The sequence below is a fragment of the Pseudophryne corroboree genome, chromosome 9 (genome assembly GCF_028390025.1).
Source record: "Pseudophryne corroboree isolate aPseCor3 chromosome 9, aPseCor3.hap2, whole genome shotgun sequence".
NCBI classification, from domain to species: domain Eukaryota; kingdom Metazoa; phylum Chordata; class Amphibia; order Anura; family Myobatrachidae; genus Pseudophryne; species Pseudophryne corroboree.
The window spans coordinates 360,319,550-360,336,506 of NC_086452.1; the positions used below are offsets into that span (position 1 = coordinate 360,319,550).

At 48.4% G+C, this 16,957-nt stretch overlaps 1 protein-coding gene across 10 annotated transcripts in view; it reads right to left on the reverse strand.

Moving 5' to 3' along the window:
- Positions 1 to 16,957, reverse strand: part of ENTHD1 (ENTH domain containing 1) — a 284,474-nt gene that overhangs the window by 236,139 nt on the left and 31,378 nt on the right. For 7 of the 10 annotated variants that reach the window (XM_063938821.1, XM_063938819.1, XM_063938820.1 and 4 more), the window contains exons 2-3: positions 16,381 to 16,800; positions 13,492 to 13,638 (exon numbers count right to left, since the gene is read on the reverse strand). In XM_063938821.1, the coding sequence (XP_063794891.1) occupies positions 13,492 to 13,638; positions 16,381 to 16,729 (496 nt within the window). In that variant the 5' untranslated portion in view covers positions 16,730 to 16,800. The remainder of the gene's footprint in view (positions 1 to 13,491; positions 13,639 to 16,380; positions 16,801 to 16,957) is intronic. The other 3 variants (XM_063938823.1, XM_063938824.1, XM_063938822.1) reach the window with 1 other exon arrangement.

The following is a 16,957-nucleotide window of genomic DNA, read 5'->3' on the forward strand; positions in this document are numbered from 1 at the left end:
CTAATCTTACTCACACAGCTACCTCATTGCGCCTCTTTTTTTCTTTGCGTCATGTGCTGTTTGGGGAGGGTTTTTTGGAAGGGCCATCCTGCGTGACACTGCAGTGCCACTCCTAGATGGGCCCGGTGTTTGTGTCGGCAACTAGGGTCGCTAATCTTACTCACACAGCTACCTCATTGCGCCTCTTTTTTTCTTTGCGTCATGTGCTGTTTGGGGAGGGTTTTTTGGAAGGGACATCCTGCGTGACACTGCAGTGCCACTCCTAGATGGGCCCGGTGTTTGTGTCGGCCACTAGGGTCGCCAATCTTACTCACACAGTCAGCTACCTCATTGCGCCTCTTTTTTTCTTTGCGTCATGTGCTGTTTGGGGAGGGTTTTTTGGAAGGGCCATCCTGCGTGACACTGCAGTGCCACTCCTAGATGGGCCCGGTGTTTGTGTCGGCCACTAGGGTCGCTAATCTTACTCACACAGCTACCTCATTGCGCCTCTTTTTTTCTTTGCGTCATGTGCTGTTTGGGGAGGGTTTTTTGGAAGGGCCATCCTGCGTGACACTGCAGTGCCACTCCTAGATGGGCCCGGTGTTTGTGTCGGCCACTAGGGTCGCTAATCTTACTCACACAGCTACCTCATTGCGCCTCTTTTTTTCTTTGCGTCATGTGCTGTTTGGGGAGGGTTTTTTGGAAGGGCCATCCTGCGTGACACTGCAGTGCCACTCCTAGATGGGCCCGGTGTTTGTGTCGGCCACTAGGGTCGCTAATCTTACTCACACAGCTACCTCATTGCGCCTCTTTTTTTCTTTGCGTCATGTGCTGTTTGGGGAGGGTTTTTTGGAAGGGACATCCTGCGTGACACTGCAGTGCCACTCCTAGATGGGCCCGGTGTTTGTGTCGGCCACTAGGGTCGCTTATCTTACTCACACAGCGACCTCGGTGCAAATTTTAGGACTAAAAATAATATTGTGAGGTGTGAGGTATTCAGAATAGACTGAAAATGAGTGTAAATTATGGTTTTTGAGGTTAATAATACTTTGGGATCAAAATGACCCCCAAATTCTATGATTTAAGCTGTTTTTTAGTGTTTTTGGAAAAAAACACCCGAATCCAAAACACACCCGAATCCGACAAAAAAAATTCGGTGAGGTTTTGCCAAAACGCGTTCGAACCCAAAACACGGCCGCGGAACCGAACCCAAAACCAAAACACAAAACCCGAAAAATTTCAGGCGCTCATCTCTAGTTTTGTGTTTTGGTTTTGGATTCGGTTCCGCAGCCGTGTTTTGGATTCGGACGCGTTTTGGCAAAACCTCCCTGAAAATGTTTTGTCGGATTCGGGTGTGTTTTGGATTCGGGTGTTTTTTACAAAAACCCCTCAAAAACAGCTTAAACCATAGAATTTGGGGGTCATTTTGATCCCATAGTATTATTAACCACAATAACCATAATTTCCTCTCATTTTCAGTCTATTCTGAACACCTCACACCTCACAATATTATTTTTAGTCCTAAAATTTGCACCGAGGTCGCTGGATGACTAAGCTAAGCGACCCAAGTGGCCGACACAAACACCTGGCCCATCTAGGAGTGGCACTGCAGTGTCAGACAGGATGGCACTTCAAAAAAATAGTCCCCAAACAGCACATGATGCAAAGAAAAAAAGAGGTGCACCAAGGTCGCTGGATGGCTAAGCTAAGCGACACAAGTGGCCGACACAAACACCTGGCCCATCTAGGAGTGGCACTGCAGTGTCAGACAGGATGGCACTTCAAAAAAATAGTCCCCAAACAGCACATGATGCAAAGAAAAAAAGAGGCGCAATGAGGTAGCTGTGTGACTAAGCTAAGCGACCCAAGTGGCCGACACAAACACCTGGCCCATCTAGGAGTGGCACTGCAGTGTCAGACAGGATGGCACTTCAAAAAATTAGTCCCCAAACAGCACATGATGCAAAGAAAAAAAGAGGTGCACCAAGGTCGCTGGATGGCTAAGCTAAGCGACACAAGTGGCCGACACAAACACCTGGCCCATCTAGGAGTAGCACTGCAGTGTCAGACAGGATGGCACTTCAAAAAAATAGTCCCCAAACAGCACATGATGCAAAGAAAAAAAGAGGCGCAATGAGGTAGCTGTGTGACTAAGCTAAGCGACCCAAGTGGCCGACACAAACACCTGGCCCATCTAGGAGTGGCACTGCAGTGTCAGACAGGATGGCAATTAAAAAAAATAGTCCCCAAACAGCACATGATGCAAAGAAAAAAAGAGGCGCATTGAGGTAGCTGTGTGACTAAGCTAAGCGACCCAAGTGGCCGACAGAAACACCTGGCCCATCTAGGAGTGGCACTGCAGTTTTCTAGCGAGAGGATGAGTGCTTCCATCCTCATGTGAAGCTGAACCACTAGCCATGAACATAGGCCAGGGCCTCAGCTGTTCCTTGCCACTCCGTGTCGTAACTGGCATATTGGCTAGTTTACGCTTCTCCTCAGATGCTTTTAATTTTGATTTTTGGGTCATTTTACTGAACTTTTGTGTTTTGGATTTTACATGCTCTCTACTATGACATTGGGCATCGGCCTTGCCAGACGACGTTGATGGCATTTTATCGTCTCGGCCATGTCTAGTGGCAGCAGCTTCAGCACGAGGTGGAAGTGGATCTTGATCTTTCCCTATTTTACCCTCCACACTTTTGTTCTCCATTTTTTAATGTGTGGAATTATATGCCAGTATCAATAGCAATGGCCTACTACTATATATACTGCGCACAACTGAAATGCACCACAGGTATGGATGGATAGTATACTTGACGACACAGAGGTAGGTAGAGCAGTGGCCTACTGTACCGTACTGCTATATATTATATACTGGTGGTCAGCAAACTGTGCAAAACTTAAATGCACCACAGGTATGGATGGATAGTATACTTGACGACACAGAGGTAGGTAGAGCAGTGGCCTACTGTACCGTACTGCTATATATTATATACTGGTGGTCAGCAAACTGTGCAAAAATTAAATGCACCACAGGTATGGATGGATAGTATACTTGACGACACAGAGGTAGGTAGAGCAGTGGCCTACTGTACCGTACTGCTATATATTATATACTGGTGGTCAGCAAACTGTGCAAAACTGAAATGCACCACAGGTATGGATGGATAGTATACTTGACGACACAGAGGTAGGTAGAGCAGTGGCCTTCTGTACCGTACTCCTATATATTATTATCACTGACCTGATTTGGGAATGTTGTGGACTCGGGGCTTCTTCCGATGACCGGGAAGAGGAACCGCTACTGGGTCGCAGTAGAGATGGCCGGATGTAGGTCTTCCTCATGCAGGATTAAAACGGCAGGCAGGAAGCACGGAAGAATACTTGAAGGTTTCCTGGAAGACAAGACTTGTAAAGATACTGAATGCTGAGGAACAGAGGTACTGGAGATACTGAGGTGCTGGAGACACCGGTATTGAGGCACGGAGGTGTCGGTGGCACAGAGATGCTGAGTGCTGAGGCACTGAGGTGCTGGAGGCACAGGTATTGAGGCACGGAGGTGCCGGAGGCACAGTGATGCTGAGTGCTGAGGCACTGTGGTGCTGGAGGCACTGAGGTACTGGAGGCACTGAGGTGCCGAAGGCACAGTGATGCTGAGGCCCTGTGGTGCTGAAGACACTGAGGTACTGGAGGCACTGAGGTGCTGGAGGCACTGAGGTGCCGGAGGCACAGAGATGCTTGGAGGCACGGAAGTGCTTGGAGGCACTGAGATGCTTGGAGGCACGGAAGTGCTTGGAGGCACGGAGATGCTTGGAGGCATGAAGATGCTTGGAGGCACGGAAGTGCTTGGAGGCATGGAGATGCTTGGAGGCACGGAGATGCTTGGAGGCACGGAAGTGCTTGGAGGCACGGAGATGCTTGGAGGCACGGAGATGCAGACACGGAGACCGCAGGAACGTGGGAGCTCTGGAAATCACAGCTTCTGAGGCAGAATCGATGATACTCAGGCACCGGATCTCTGCCTGGCGTCTGGCTTTGAATTCCCCGCCCTTGCCTGATTGGCGGAGCAGGCAGGTGACGTCAGTCCTGCTCCGCATCCCTGACCACACTCACGATGGCGGCGCCCTCGCTCCGGGAAGCCGCCGGAGGAACGCACCGACCCGCCGCCGGGACCCGGAGACCGCCGGGGGGAGAGAGGCGCCGGGCAGTCCGAGTCACCCGCAGGGACAAGCGCGGCCGCTGCTGCCTGCGATGTGTGACAGTACCCCCTCCTCCAGGAGTGTCCCCTGGACACTTTCCGGGCTTAGTTGGATGTCTGGAGTGGAAGATCCGAACCAGTCGGGGAGCCGTTACTTCAGTAGCATTAATCCAACTTCTCTCCTCAGGACCATAACCTTTCCAGTCTACCAAGTACTGTAGTTTTTTATGAAGATAACGAGAGTCAAGAATAGCTTTGATTTCAAACTCCGTTCCAGCTTCAGTCACTACAGACGTTGGCCTAGGGGATGCTGAGTGGAACCGATTCAGAATGAGGGGACGGAGGAGAGAAACATGAAAGGCATTAGGTATTCGAAGGTGGGAAGGCAAACCCAGCTTACAGACCACAGGATTTAAGACTTGTAGCACAGGGTAAGGACCGATGAACCTTGGAGCAAACTTCATGGTGGGCACCTTCAACCGGAGATTACGTGTGGACAGCCATACCCTGTCACCAACTTTGTATTGAGGAGCGGCTCGCCATTTCTTATCTGCGAAGAACTTGTACCGGACTGAAACCTTCTTAAGATTAGCATGAACCTTACTCCAAATTTGTCCGAAGTGTCGTAGAGTGGACGTTACAGCTGGGACCTCTTCTATCGGAAGGCATGGAAATTCTGGAACACGTGGATGGAACCCGTAGTTGACGAAGAATGGAGATTCCCCAGTGGAAGAATGAAATGAATGGTTATGGGCAAACTCTGCCCAAGGCAACAACTCCACCCAGTTGTCCTGTGAAGGGGAGAGATACAAACGAAGTAAAGTCTCTAGATCTTGATTGACTCGTTCCGTTTGACCATTCGTTTGGGGATGATAAGCGGACGAAAACTTAAGTTTAATCTGTAGAGTCGAACAGAGGGCTTTCCAAAACCTGGCGGTGAACTGTACCCCACGGTCAGAGACTATTTCTTGTGGCAACCCATGCAACCGAAAATGTTCTTGGATGAACAGTAGTGCTAGTTTCGGAGCTGTCGGTAGACCAGTCAAAGGCACGAAGTGTGCCATCTTTGAAAAACGGTCAACGATTACCCAGACGGTGTTGCAACCCTTGGAACAGGGCAAGTCAGTGATGAAGTCCATGGAAATGTGAGTCCAGGGTCTCACAGGAATAGGCAAAGGATAAAGTAACCCTGCAGGAGGCAGACGAGGAGATTTATGTTGTGTACACTGTGGACAGAATTAACGTAATCTTGTACATCCTTCCTCATGGTGTTCCACCAGTAAGACCTTTGCAGAAACTTGTACATCTTCTGGGCACCGGGATGACTGGAAAACTTGGAGTTATGGACCCACTGTAGTATTCCTGGCCAGAATCCAGCTGGTACGGACATTCTTCCAGGAGGAGGAGCTGGAGTAGTTAAAGCAGCAGAGACAGAAACTGGATTTAGAATTAAACTCCGCTCAAGAGATTCATCCTCGTCTGTGGAAACTTGTGAACGGGACAGCGCATCTGCTTTAATATTGAGAGTCCCGGCCCGGTACTTGATAACAAAAGAAAATCGAGTAAAGAAAAGTGCCCATCTCGCTTGGCGAGGATTCAAGCATTGTGCGGATTTGACGTACAGCAAATTTTTGTGATCCGTGTAAATGGTAAACACATGTTTAGCCCCTTCCAAAAGGTATCTCCACTCTTCCAAGGCGGATTTAATTGTCAAAAGTTCCTGATCTCCAATAGTGTAATTTCGTTCGGCCGGAGAGAATTTACGAAAGTGGAAGCCACACGGATGTAGGCCCTCATTCCGAGTTGATCGGTCGCAATGCGAATGTAGCAGAGTTACACACGCTAAGCCGCCGCCTACTGGGAGTGTATCTTAGCTTCTTAAAAGTGCGACCGAAGTAATCGCAATATTGCGATCACAAACCTCGTAGCAGTTTTGGAGTAGCTTCAGACTTACTCTGCCTGTGCGATCAGTTCAGTGCTTGTCGTTCCTGGTTGACGTCACAAACACACCCAGCGTTCGCCCAGGCACTCCCACCGTTTCTCCGGCCACTCCTGCGTTTTTTCCGGAAACGGTAGCGTTTTCAGCCACACGCCCCTAAAACGCCGTGCTTCCGCCCAGTAACACCCATTTTCTGTCAATCACATTACGATCGCCGGAGCGATGAAAAAGCCGTGAGTAAAATTACTTTTTTCATAGCAAAGTTACTTGGCGCAGTCGCAGTGCGAACATTGCGCATGCGTACTAAGCGGATTTTCATTGCGATGCGATGAAAAATACCGAGCGAACAACTCGGAATGAGGGCCGTAATTTCTTATCAGAGGAGTACTGAGAGAGAACGGCCCCAACCCAGACTGAAGATGCATCAACCTCTAGGAAGAAAGGTTCATCGAAATTTGGTTGTTGGAGAACTGGAGCGGCCATGAAAGCTAACTTTAAGTGGGAAAATGCCTCAATGGCTTCGGGAGGCCACAAACTTGGATTAGAACCCTTTCTTGTCAGGGCAGTAATGGGCGCAACAATGGTGGAGAAACCTCTAATGAATTTCCTGTAGTAATTCGCAAAGCCCAGGAACCTTTGTATTGCCTTCAAAGAAAGAGGCTGAGTCCAGTCACGAATGGCAGAAAGCTTTTCCGGATCAAATGCAAAGCTCCGTCCCCGAGATGATGTAACCGAGGAACGGAATTGATGTTACTTCAAAGGTACATTTGGAAAGCTTAGCATAGAGATGATTCTCTCGTAAACGGTGGAGCACTTCTTTGACTTGAGTCCTGTGTTCAACAAGATTCTTGGAAAAGATCAGTATGTCGTCCAAATATACCACAACACTCTGATATAACATGTCACGAAAGATTTCGTTGACGAATCCCTGGAAAACAGCAGGAGCATTACTGAGACCGAACGGCATTACCAAGTATTCGTAGTGCCCATCTCGGGTATTGAAGGCAGTCTTCCATTCATCCCCTTCTTGGATGCGTATAAGATTATAAGCTCCCCTCAAGTCGAGTTTGGAGAAAACGCGGGCACCACGAACCCTATCAAATAACTCTGTGATTAGTGGCAAGGGGTATTTATTCTTGATAGTAATATCGTTTAAGCCGCGGTAGTCGATGCATGGTCTCAACCCCCCGTCCTTCTTCTTCACGAAAAAGAAGCCCGCTCCAGCAGGGGAGGAAAAGGGGCGAATAAATCCCTTAAGCAGATTGGACTTAATATATTCCGACATAGCTTGAGTCTCGGGAAGTGACAGGGGATATGTGCGACCACGAGGTGGCGTCTTCCCTAGGACAAGGTCAATAGGGCAGTCCCAAGGCCTATGAGGTGGTAACAGATCAGCTGCTTGTTCCGAAAATACATCCTTGTACCCTTGATACGCCTCCGGAATATGCTCTTCATCCGTCTTGGAGGAGACACGGAGCGGACAAACAGGAGTGAGACAATTAGCGTGACAAAAGGAACTCCAGGACCGAATTTGTGAAGACTTCCAGTCAATGTGGGGATTATGAATTTTTAGCCAAGGCATTCCAAGGACCAGATCATGGTGCATTTCTGGGATCACCAAGAGTTCCAGACCTTCCTGATGTAGAGCCCCGACCTGCAGCTTAACTGGCCCCGTGCGCCACATTATGAGACCCTTGGAAATTCTAGTCCCGTTGATAGCCGTCAACGAAATTGGCCGCTCGATAGGCCGTAACTTTAAACCCATGCTTTGGGCACAGGAGGAAGAAACGAAGTTCCCCGCAGCCCCGGAATCCAACAGGGCTTCACAAGACTTGGAGGCTGAATCGGTGACCAGAGTTACGGGAAGCAAACAGTCCGAAGTTGGAGAAGCTTTAGTCGTAACCCCCAGCTTGACTCCTCCGGAACAAGCTAGGCCTGCCCGTTTCCCGGACGGGATTTACAAAACTTAAGAAAATGATCTGCGGCTCCACAGTATAGGCAAAGTTTACCCTCACGACGACGCTGTCGTTCTTCCGGAGACAGTCGGGATCGGTTAATTTGCATGGGCTCGTCCGAGCTAGGCAAAGCCACCGGTCTAGGAGTAGGATTCCGGAACCTGGAACGATCTGAACGGCTACGTTCTCTTCCACGCTCCTGCATCCGAAGATCTACCTTGACGCAAAGGGAAATCAACTCTTCTAATGGATCCGGCAGATTCCTTGTAACCAGCTCATCTTTCAGCCGGTCGGAGAGACCGTTCCAGAAGGCAGCTCTCAGGGCATCATTATTCCAGCGTAATTCAGAGGCAATGGTCTGGAAATGAACCACGTACTGACCCACGGAACGGGAGCCCTGACGAACACGGAGCAAGTTGGAAGAAGCAGTGGTCATCCTGCAAGGTTCGTCGAAGATTCTTCGAAAGGACGTGATGAAGTTGGTATAGTTGGAAACCACGGGATCAGATCGTTCCCATAATGGAGACACCCAATCCAAGGCAGACCCTTCCAGCAGAGAAATAATATATGCTACCTTGGACCGGTCTGTAGGAAAGTTGTGTGCAAGTAGCTCGAAATGTACCTCGCATTGGTTTAAGAAACCCCGACAATTTTTAGGATTCCCATTATAGCGGGACGGAGTAGGCAGCTGAAAGCGCGGGGTAGTACCGGCCGATGGTTGGACATTGCTGGCAACGGCAACTGGTGCAACTACTGGAACCGGTGCCGGAATTACAGAGGCTAGAGACGCCTGAATCTGATCCAGACGCCCGGACAACTGCTGGAGGTACTGCATTACCTGACCTTGTGCCGCTTCCTGACTTTGTACTCGGGAAGCCAGGTTCTGGATGGCACTTGAGTCCGTGTTCCGATTCCCCGGGTCCATGTGGCCTGAGTATACTATCACTGACCTGATTTGGGAATGTTGTGGACTCGGGGCTTCTTCCGATGACCGGGAAGAGGAACCGTTACTGGGTCGCAGTAGAGATGGCCGGATGTAGGTCTTCCTCATGCAGGATTAAAACGGCAGGCAGGAAGCACGGAAGAATACTTGAAGGTTTCCTGAAAGACAAGACTTGTAAAGATACTGAATGCTGAGGCACAGAGGTACTGGAGATACTGAGGTGCTGGAGACACCGGTATTGAGGCACGGAGGTGTCGGTGGCACAGAGATGCTGAGTGCTGAGGCACTGAGGTGCTGGAGGCACAGGTATTGAGGCACGGAGGTGCCGGAGGCACAGTGATGCTGAGTGCTGAGGCACTGTGGTGCTGGAGGCACTGAGGTACTGGAGGCACTGAGGTGCGGGAGGCACTGAGGTGCGGGAGGCACAGTGATGCTGAGTGCTGAGGCCCTGTGGTGCTGGAGACACTGAGGTACTGGAGGCACTGAGGTGCGGGAGGCACTGAGGTGCTGGAGGCACAGAGATGCTTGGAGGCACGGAAGTGCTTGGAGGCACTGAGATGCTTGGAGGCACTGAGATGCTTGGAGGCACGGAAGTGCTTGGAGGCACGGAGATGCTTGGAGGCACGGAAGTGCTTGGAGGCACGGAGATGCTTGGAGGCACGGAGATGCTTGGAGGCACGGAAGTGCTTGGAGGCACGGAGATGCTTGGAGGCACGGAAGTGCTTGGAGGCACGGAGATGCTTGGAGGAACGGAGATGCTTGGAGGCACGGAGATGCAGACACGGAGACCGCAGGAACGTGGGAGCTCTGGAAATCACAGCTTCTGAGGCAGAATCGATGATACTCAGGCACCGGATCTCTGCCCGGCGTCTGGCTTTGAATTCCCTGCCCTTGCCTGATTGGCGGAGCAGGCAGGTGACGTCAGTCCTGCTCCGCCTCCCTGACCACACTCACGATGGCGGCGCCCTCGCTCCGGGAAGCCGCCGGAGGAACGCACCGACCCGCCGCCGAGACCTGGAGACCGCCGGGGGGAGAGAGGCGCCGGGCAGTCCAAGTCACCCGCAGGGACAAGCACGGCCGCTGCTGCCTGCGATGTGTGACAATTATATACTGGTGGTCAGCAAAATTATGCACTGTACTCCTACTATATACTACAATGCAGCACAGATATGGAGCGTTTTTCAGGCAGACAACGTATAATACTGGTGGTCACTGGTCAGCAAAACTCTGCACTGTACTCCTCCTATAATACTGCTGGTCCCCACAATAAAGATATGCAGCCCCCTGAAACAAAGCGAGAGGACGCCAGGCACGTCCTCTCCCTATCATTTCCAATGCACGAGTGAAAAATGTCGGCGACTCGCGAGAATCCGACAGCGGGATGATGACGTTCGGGCGCGCTCGGGTTAACCGAGCCATACGGGAGAATCCGAGTATGCCTCGGACCCGTGTAAAATGGGTGAAGTTCGGGGAGGTTCGGTTTCCGAGGAACCAAACCGCTCATCTCTAGTAATTTATCAGCCAGTGTCAGGTGACTAGTGTACCTTTAAAAGCCATGGAGTATTTGGCAGATACACAGTAAACCAAGTGGGCATATTTGCAGTTATATTATGTGTGAAACAGTTGCTAGGTTTTAATTTTGAGACTCTGTGATAGTGTAGGACCTACATGAAGATGGGGTACCTTGGCGAGCGGTTTGCAGGCTTCCGTGCATTGGCCAATTCACTAACTAAACCCCCATCATTTATTCATTGATGTTGTGAAAATAAGTGAGCTTGCTTTGGTGAGTGCTGAACTTTCTGTTTGTATATTTTTAAGTAGGTGGCCATGGGCTACATGCACCCCACCCTATGAGTGGTGAGTGCAGACACTGCACCCCGCTTCTGGGGTGGTGAGTGCTGTGGTTTTACATTTGTTGGTATATATATATATATATATATATATATATATAGTAAATAAATGAAATGTCTTCTCTTCAAAATGAAAAACTACTGTAGCACCAGTGCTTTTGCCGGGCTGATTACCATTAAAGCAGGAGGATAACAAGTAAGTACCCAACTTCAAGTGAATCGACCTTGGCACAGTCAGCACATGGGCCGAAGCACAAGGGTAGAGGTTTTCAACATGAGGCCCTCCAGCTGAGCTGCACATTCCAGCATGCCCAGCCACAATTTTAGCATGCCTTAATAGCAAAACTGTGGCATGGAATACACTGCACTAGGGGGAATTGGAAAAAAAAATGTGGACTATTAAGTTTATTTTCTTTACTATAACAATAATTACATACAGTATAAGGGCAATTTATTTGTTTTCCCCTGCGTCTATTCAATTGTTGATATGTTCAGGTGTCCATTGGCTGGGGGAAAGACAAAGGGCGTAATTAAGACCTGATCGCTAGGGTTCCTTTTTTGCATCTCTGCGATCAGGTAGTCAGAGCAGTTTGTGCAGTCTCTGCACAGCCCAGGACTTACTCAGCCGCTGCGATGATCAGGGCCGAAGCTGACGTCACGAATCCTCCCACAAAACGCCGGGTCCCTCCTGTGTTTTTCCGACCACTCCCTTGAAACGGTCAGTTGCCACCCAAAAATGCTCTCTTCCTGTCAATCTGGATTGACATTGTCGAAAACGGGGCCAAAACCTGTCAGATTTGGCCGCGGAATCCAACAAAACACGTGGATCCACGGCTAATCCGCCGATCCATGTGTATTCCGACAAGTCGGAATTGCCAACTTGTCTGGATAAAAGCAGCCCTTTTGAATAGGTTGGAACCCCTTCCGACTTAAAAAAGTCGGAAACTGTCGCCTTTCCGACAAGACGGCAGTTTCCGACTTCAATTGAGTACCCCCCATAATGACCACGGTAGCAGTGCTGTTATACACATAATGGCCATGGTATCAGTGCCGTTTATACATAAAATGGCCACGGTAGCATTGCCACGTGTACACATAATAATGCCCATTGTAGCAGTGCCGCTTATATACATAGGGGGTAATTCTGAGTTGATCGCAGCAGGAACTTTGTTAGCAGATGGGCAAACCCATGTGCACTGCAGGTGGAGCAGATATAACATGTGCAGAGAGAGTTAGATTTGGGTGGATTATTTTGTTTCTGTGCAGGGTAAATACTGGCTGCTTTGTTTTTACACTGCAAGTTAGATTGCAGATTGAACACACCCCACCCAAATGTAACTCTCTCTGCACATGTTATATCTGCCTCCCCTGCAGTGCACATGGTTTTGCCCAACTGCTAACAAAGTTCCTGCTGCGATCAACTCAGAATTACCCCCATAATAATGCCCACGGTAGCAGTGTCCCTTATACGCATGTCCACGAAAGCAGTGCCGCTTATACATACACTATAAGAAATGTCACCCACACCCAACTTGCCTTATCTGTCACTGGTGTCTGCTCTCAGTGTCCCACCAGTTCCTTATTCCCTCTGCACCATCGGAGGTGAGCTAAGGGCATCAGTTACAGTCTAGCGCTGCCTGCCCACCCGTCCCTTCTATTTGTGCGGGAGGTGGCGCTACACTACAGTGCTACATCACAGAATTCTCATGGCTGGGCAAGGAGGGCTGGAGAAAATAGAAGTGACAGTATTCCGCTTTTGCATACTGTTATAAACCCCCACCACCACCACCACCATCCAGATCTCCATGTAACACTGGCACTGCAGCTCTCAGTCTTTTAAAAATATGTCCTGCAAGCTGCAGTGCCTGATAGTGAGTGGTACATGGAGATCTGCCTGACTGCAGCAATCAGGGCAGGCTTCATGTCACCATTTCTCCGGGCTCCTTCCTCCCTCCCTGCAGAAGGCTGGTATTACAGTCTTGAGGTGGCTAGGGAGTGCAGTGCAAGCAGAGGTCAGAGTACACTTATGCTCATCTCTCCTGCACAATGCGCACCGGCAGCGGTCGCACCATCTCTCCATCCGAGGTCCGTGCCGGTGACATTAGAGGGTAGGGCCTGTGCTCCCTATACCGGCAGGGGGCCGCGGCGCACACCGCGCTATTCCTGTTAATCAGCCGGCGTGTGACGGGTGGTGGGGGGCGGAGCAACATACGAGCGACAATCCGAGCGGCCCACTGAGTAACTTCCAAAAGGGGCAATGGCCCATCCGGCACTGAGTGCAGTACAGTGAGAGGACAAAGTGCTTGCATGCACCCAGTACCCCGAGTAAAGTGCTACTGTGCTAGACATGGGGAGGAGGAGCAGCTGACTAAGATAACCAGATGAATGTCTCGGCACCCCCTGAAATCTGACACCAGGGGTATGTGCCCCCTTAGGGACCTCCCCAGTTGCGGCCCTGCACATGCGCAGAATTGTCATCCCACACATGCGCACATTTACAAACCTCCCAGACACACAAATAAGGAGCCGTCTGATCTGCACACAAGGATCCCACTCACCAAATTTGTGTTAAATTGACAAATGACGAGTATTGACCTTTTGCAGAACAACAATAAGTAGTACTCTACCTGTAGGTCGGGCCTTGTAGACAGTACGTAAAGTGGAAAGGAACATTTGCTTTTTCAGTATACAAGCTTTTTCACGTTCTGATTTCAGTTTTTCTGCATCCACCAAAAGTTCAATAATTTTTGTAGACTTTTGCCGTACATATATTCCTGTAGAGAAAAACATACTGTATACTGTATATACATGTTGCCTGCTCGGACAGCTCTTTATTACAGGTTTTGTTGATGTTTACCTACTTTAAATATTGAATTTTAGCAGAAGGAAAGGAGATTAATATTTGGGAAACTTGCCATTTGGTAGATGCCAATCTGCAGGCACCCCTGCATCACTAATGCTTGTTTCCTAGAGAAAAATCATTTTAAAGTTGCATATAAGAGAAACATTAGATATGATTGACAACAATTAAAGGGGTTCAGTATGAATGACAGGCAGAGGGGATGTCAGCGGTCACAATAGTGACGCCGGCGTCCCAATCTGTAAAAACCCGACAGGGTCGAGGTAAGGATGCGGCCATAGTGTGATTGACATCGGCAGGCATTTGCGGGGTGTCAAAACTGACACTTAGCCAAAATCGTACAAAGCCAGTATTGCAAGCACAATCATCTTTGCTTGCAATACCGACCTAGTCCCTATCGCATAGTGAGAATTGGGGTTTAGCCCGAATCTCACCGTGTGTAGTGTGTACACACCTTTAGGCTTCCAGGAGCAGATATAATGAAAATAAAAATATATATATTTGTAAACAGTGCAAAATACATTTTACAATGTTGGGTCTCACTATTGCCATCCGGTCCCTGTTAAAATGTAATCTATCTTTCCCATATAAAGCTAGGGCCACACATAGCGGCCAAGCGGTTCCCGCAGAACAGGACCGCTTGGCCAGGCAGGGGGGTTTTGTGTGCACACGGATCCTGTTCTGCTGAACAGTTTCCAGCCAGTGACACACGGGATTTCAATAGAACACAGTGCAGTTCACATTCAAATCCCGCCGCTCTGTCATCCGGCCCAACCACAGTTAAATTCATCGTCGGCGGGACTGACACATATGTGTGGGCGCCTGCATAGGTGCAGTCACCATCCAGCCAAGCGGGTCCTGCTGAACGGGACCCGCTTGGCCGCTATGTGTGGCCCTAACCTAACGTGCATTCTATGCATGCATGAAATAGCAGTACAGGGGCCTCCGAGCTCCCCTTAATGCTGAGTTCCGGAATCTGGTCTCTAGATCTACACTAAAAAGGTCTATAGTCAATAGGTCGACCACTAATGGTCGACATGCATTAGGTCAAGAGGGACAAAAGGTCAACAGGGTCAAAATGATGGCATGTAAAGGTAGAAAGTTCAAAAGGTTGACAAGGTCAAAAGGTCGGCATGACAATGGTCGACACAAGTTTTTTGTGGGGGGGTTTCAACTTTTTAATACTTTACCATCCACATGAACTACAATTGGGAATCATTTGGAACCTTGCCCAAAGCCTGGCAAGCGAAGAAAGCCATGTGAAGGGACATGGTACACTAATGGGGCCTGTTTGTGGCAGAAAAGTGACAGAACACCCCAAAAAAAAAACAATGAAAATTTGTGTCTACTTTTTTTGCATAAACTATTTCCATGTCAGCCTTTTGACCCTGTCGACCTTTTGACCCTGTCGACCTTTTCTACTATCTACCTATTCCATGTTGACCTTTTGACCCTGTCGACCTTTTCTACTATCTGCCTATTCCATGTCGACCTTTTGACCTTGTAAACCTTTTGACCTTGTCAACATAAAGCATGTCGACCACTAGTGGTCGACCCATTGACTGTAGACCTTTTTGGAAAAGATTTAATAGTCCACACCCCTGAGTTCCATGGCAGTTGCATGATAATTACACCCTTCCCTCTATAGCTGCTCTCTTCAATGAATGTGTTTCCACCAAGTCTTTCCATCATCATCATCATCATCATCATCATCATCATCATCATCAGCATCATCATCATTATTTAAATGTTCTGAAGAAATTGTTAATAATTCCCCACCAACCATGACGATCAGGAGCTTTGAGATAACAAAAAGCCAAATGTAATATCTTTTCATAAACTTTATTTGGCGGGTGGGGGGGAAGAAACATTTTATATGAAAAAGGGGGCACTAGTTTATTATTATGATATTTATTAAGATATGAGAATATATTATTCATTTTATATGGGGCACACATTTAGAGACAATTACAATGGTACCCACAGTCGAGGGCTGCTAGGAAGGGTCCAATACTATTCAGCAATGGTCCGGTAAACACTAAGTTGGGGTAGTGGTTAATTTGTTTCACCCCACCCAACCACTACCACCACCTAGGGGATGGGACTGGATGCTGTATAACATGGGTCTATTGTACAAACACAAGATGCACACTTGTTCTTTCCCTCAAACATACCATGCTAGCAGAGAACTCTGGCAATTTGTGGGTTTTAAACCAATGGATAATTGGTTTAAATAGCAGAGGTGGTTACAAAATCACTGGAACAATTCAACATCGCTCAGGTACGGTGATCAGCTGTCCCCATGATCCCTATAGCAGTCAAACTTAGCGCTACCAAATCTGACTCAGCAGTGGCTAGTGCGCATGCTTTGGTTCACGCATGCGCAATTTCGGGCACTGGAAGTTGAACAGGGAAGGAGGGATCTGAAAGGATCCCTCTGGACAACCCAGGACTACTTCCCATAGGGAAGGGGTGGGGTCCGAGAATCAGCACCATTCTTAAGATGGTAAAGTTTCATGCTCTTAAGCTCTGAAAATGTTTTTTCGGAGCTTGTTATGTCCCCAAACTAGTGTATAGGTACAGCGGGCTGGATTGGGACTGAAACGTAAGCAGGATATCTGTGACATCTCTTGCATTAACAAAACATAATTATTACCTTGGTCTTTTCCATCGTTGTCTATGTGCTTAAAGTCTTTCAGCAGCTGAATATTATAAGCTCTTTCAATACAGTGTACAATGACTTGTCTTGATCCATTCTTAATTAAGTAATCCAGCAGTGTTAAAGATTTGTAAACATGACGCCAGTTTTTACCGCTGTCATTCATCCTATGCCATATAATTCGCATAATCTCTGACAGTGAGTCAGCGTAATACGTCATTCCCGCAATTTCCATCATTAGGCTTCCAGATGGTCCCCAAGGATCGTTCGATGTGGCCTCCCTCACTTTCACCTCCACATCCGAATACTGTTTCACAAAGTTCTTCAGTTTCCTTCGAAAAGCCATTTTTCTCAGATAATTTTTTGTTGAATTAGTTGCTCACTGCTGCTTTACAGTGTGATTGGAAGCTGAATATACTATAAGGAAAACATAATGTGACAATGTAATTGCTTTAAATATTTATATAGGACAATTTACAAATACAAAAATACTAGTTTGTAAATCCACAAGAAATTAAACAGTTAATCTGGAACACTTATATTATACAGGTTGAGTATCCCATATTCAAATATT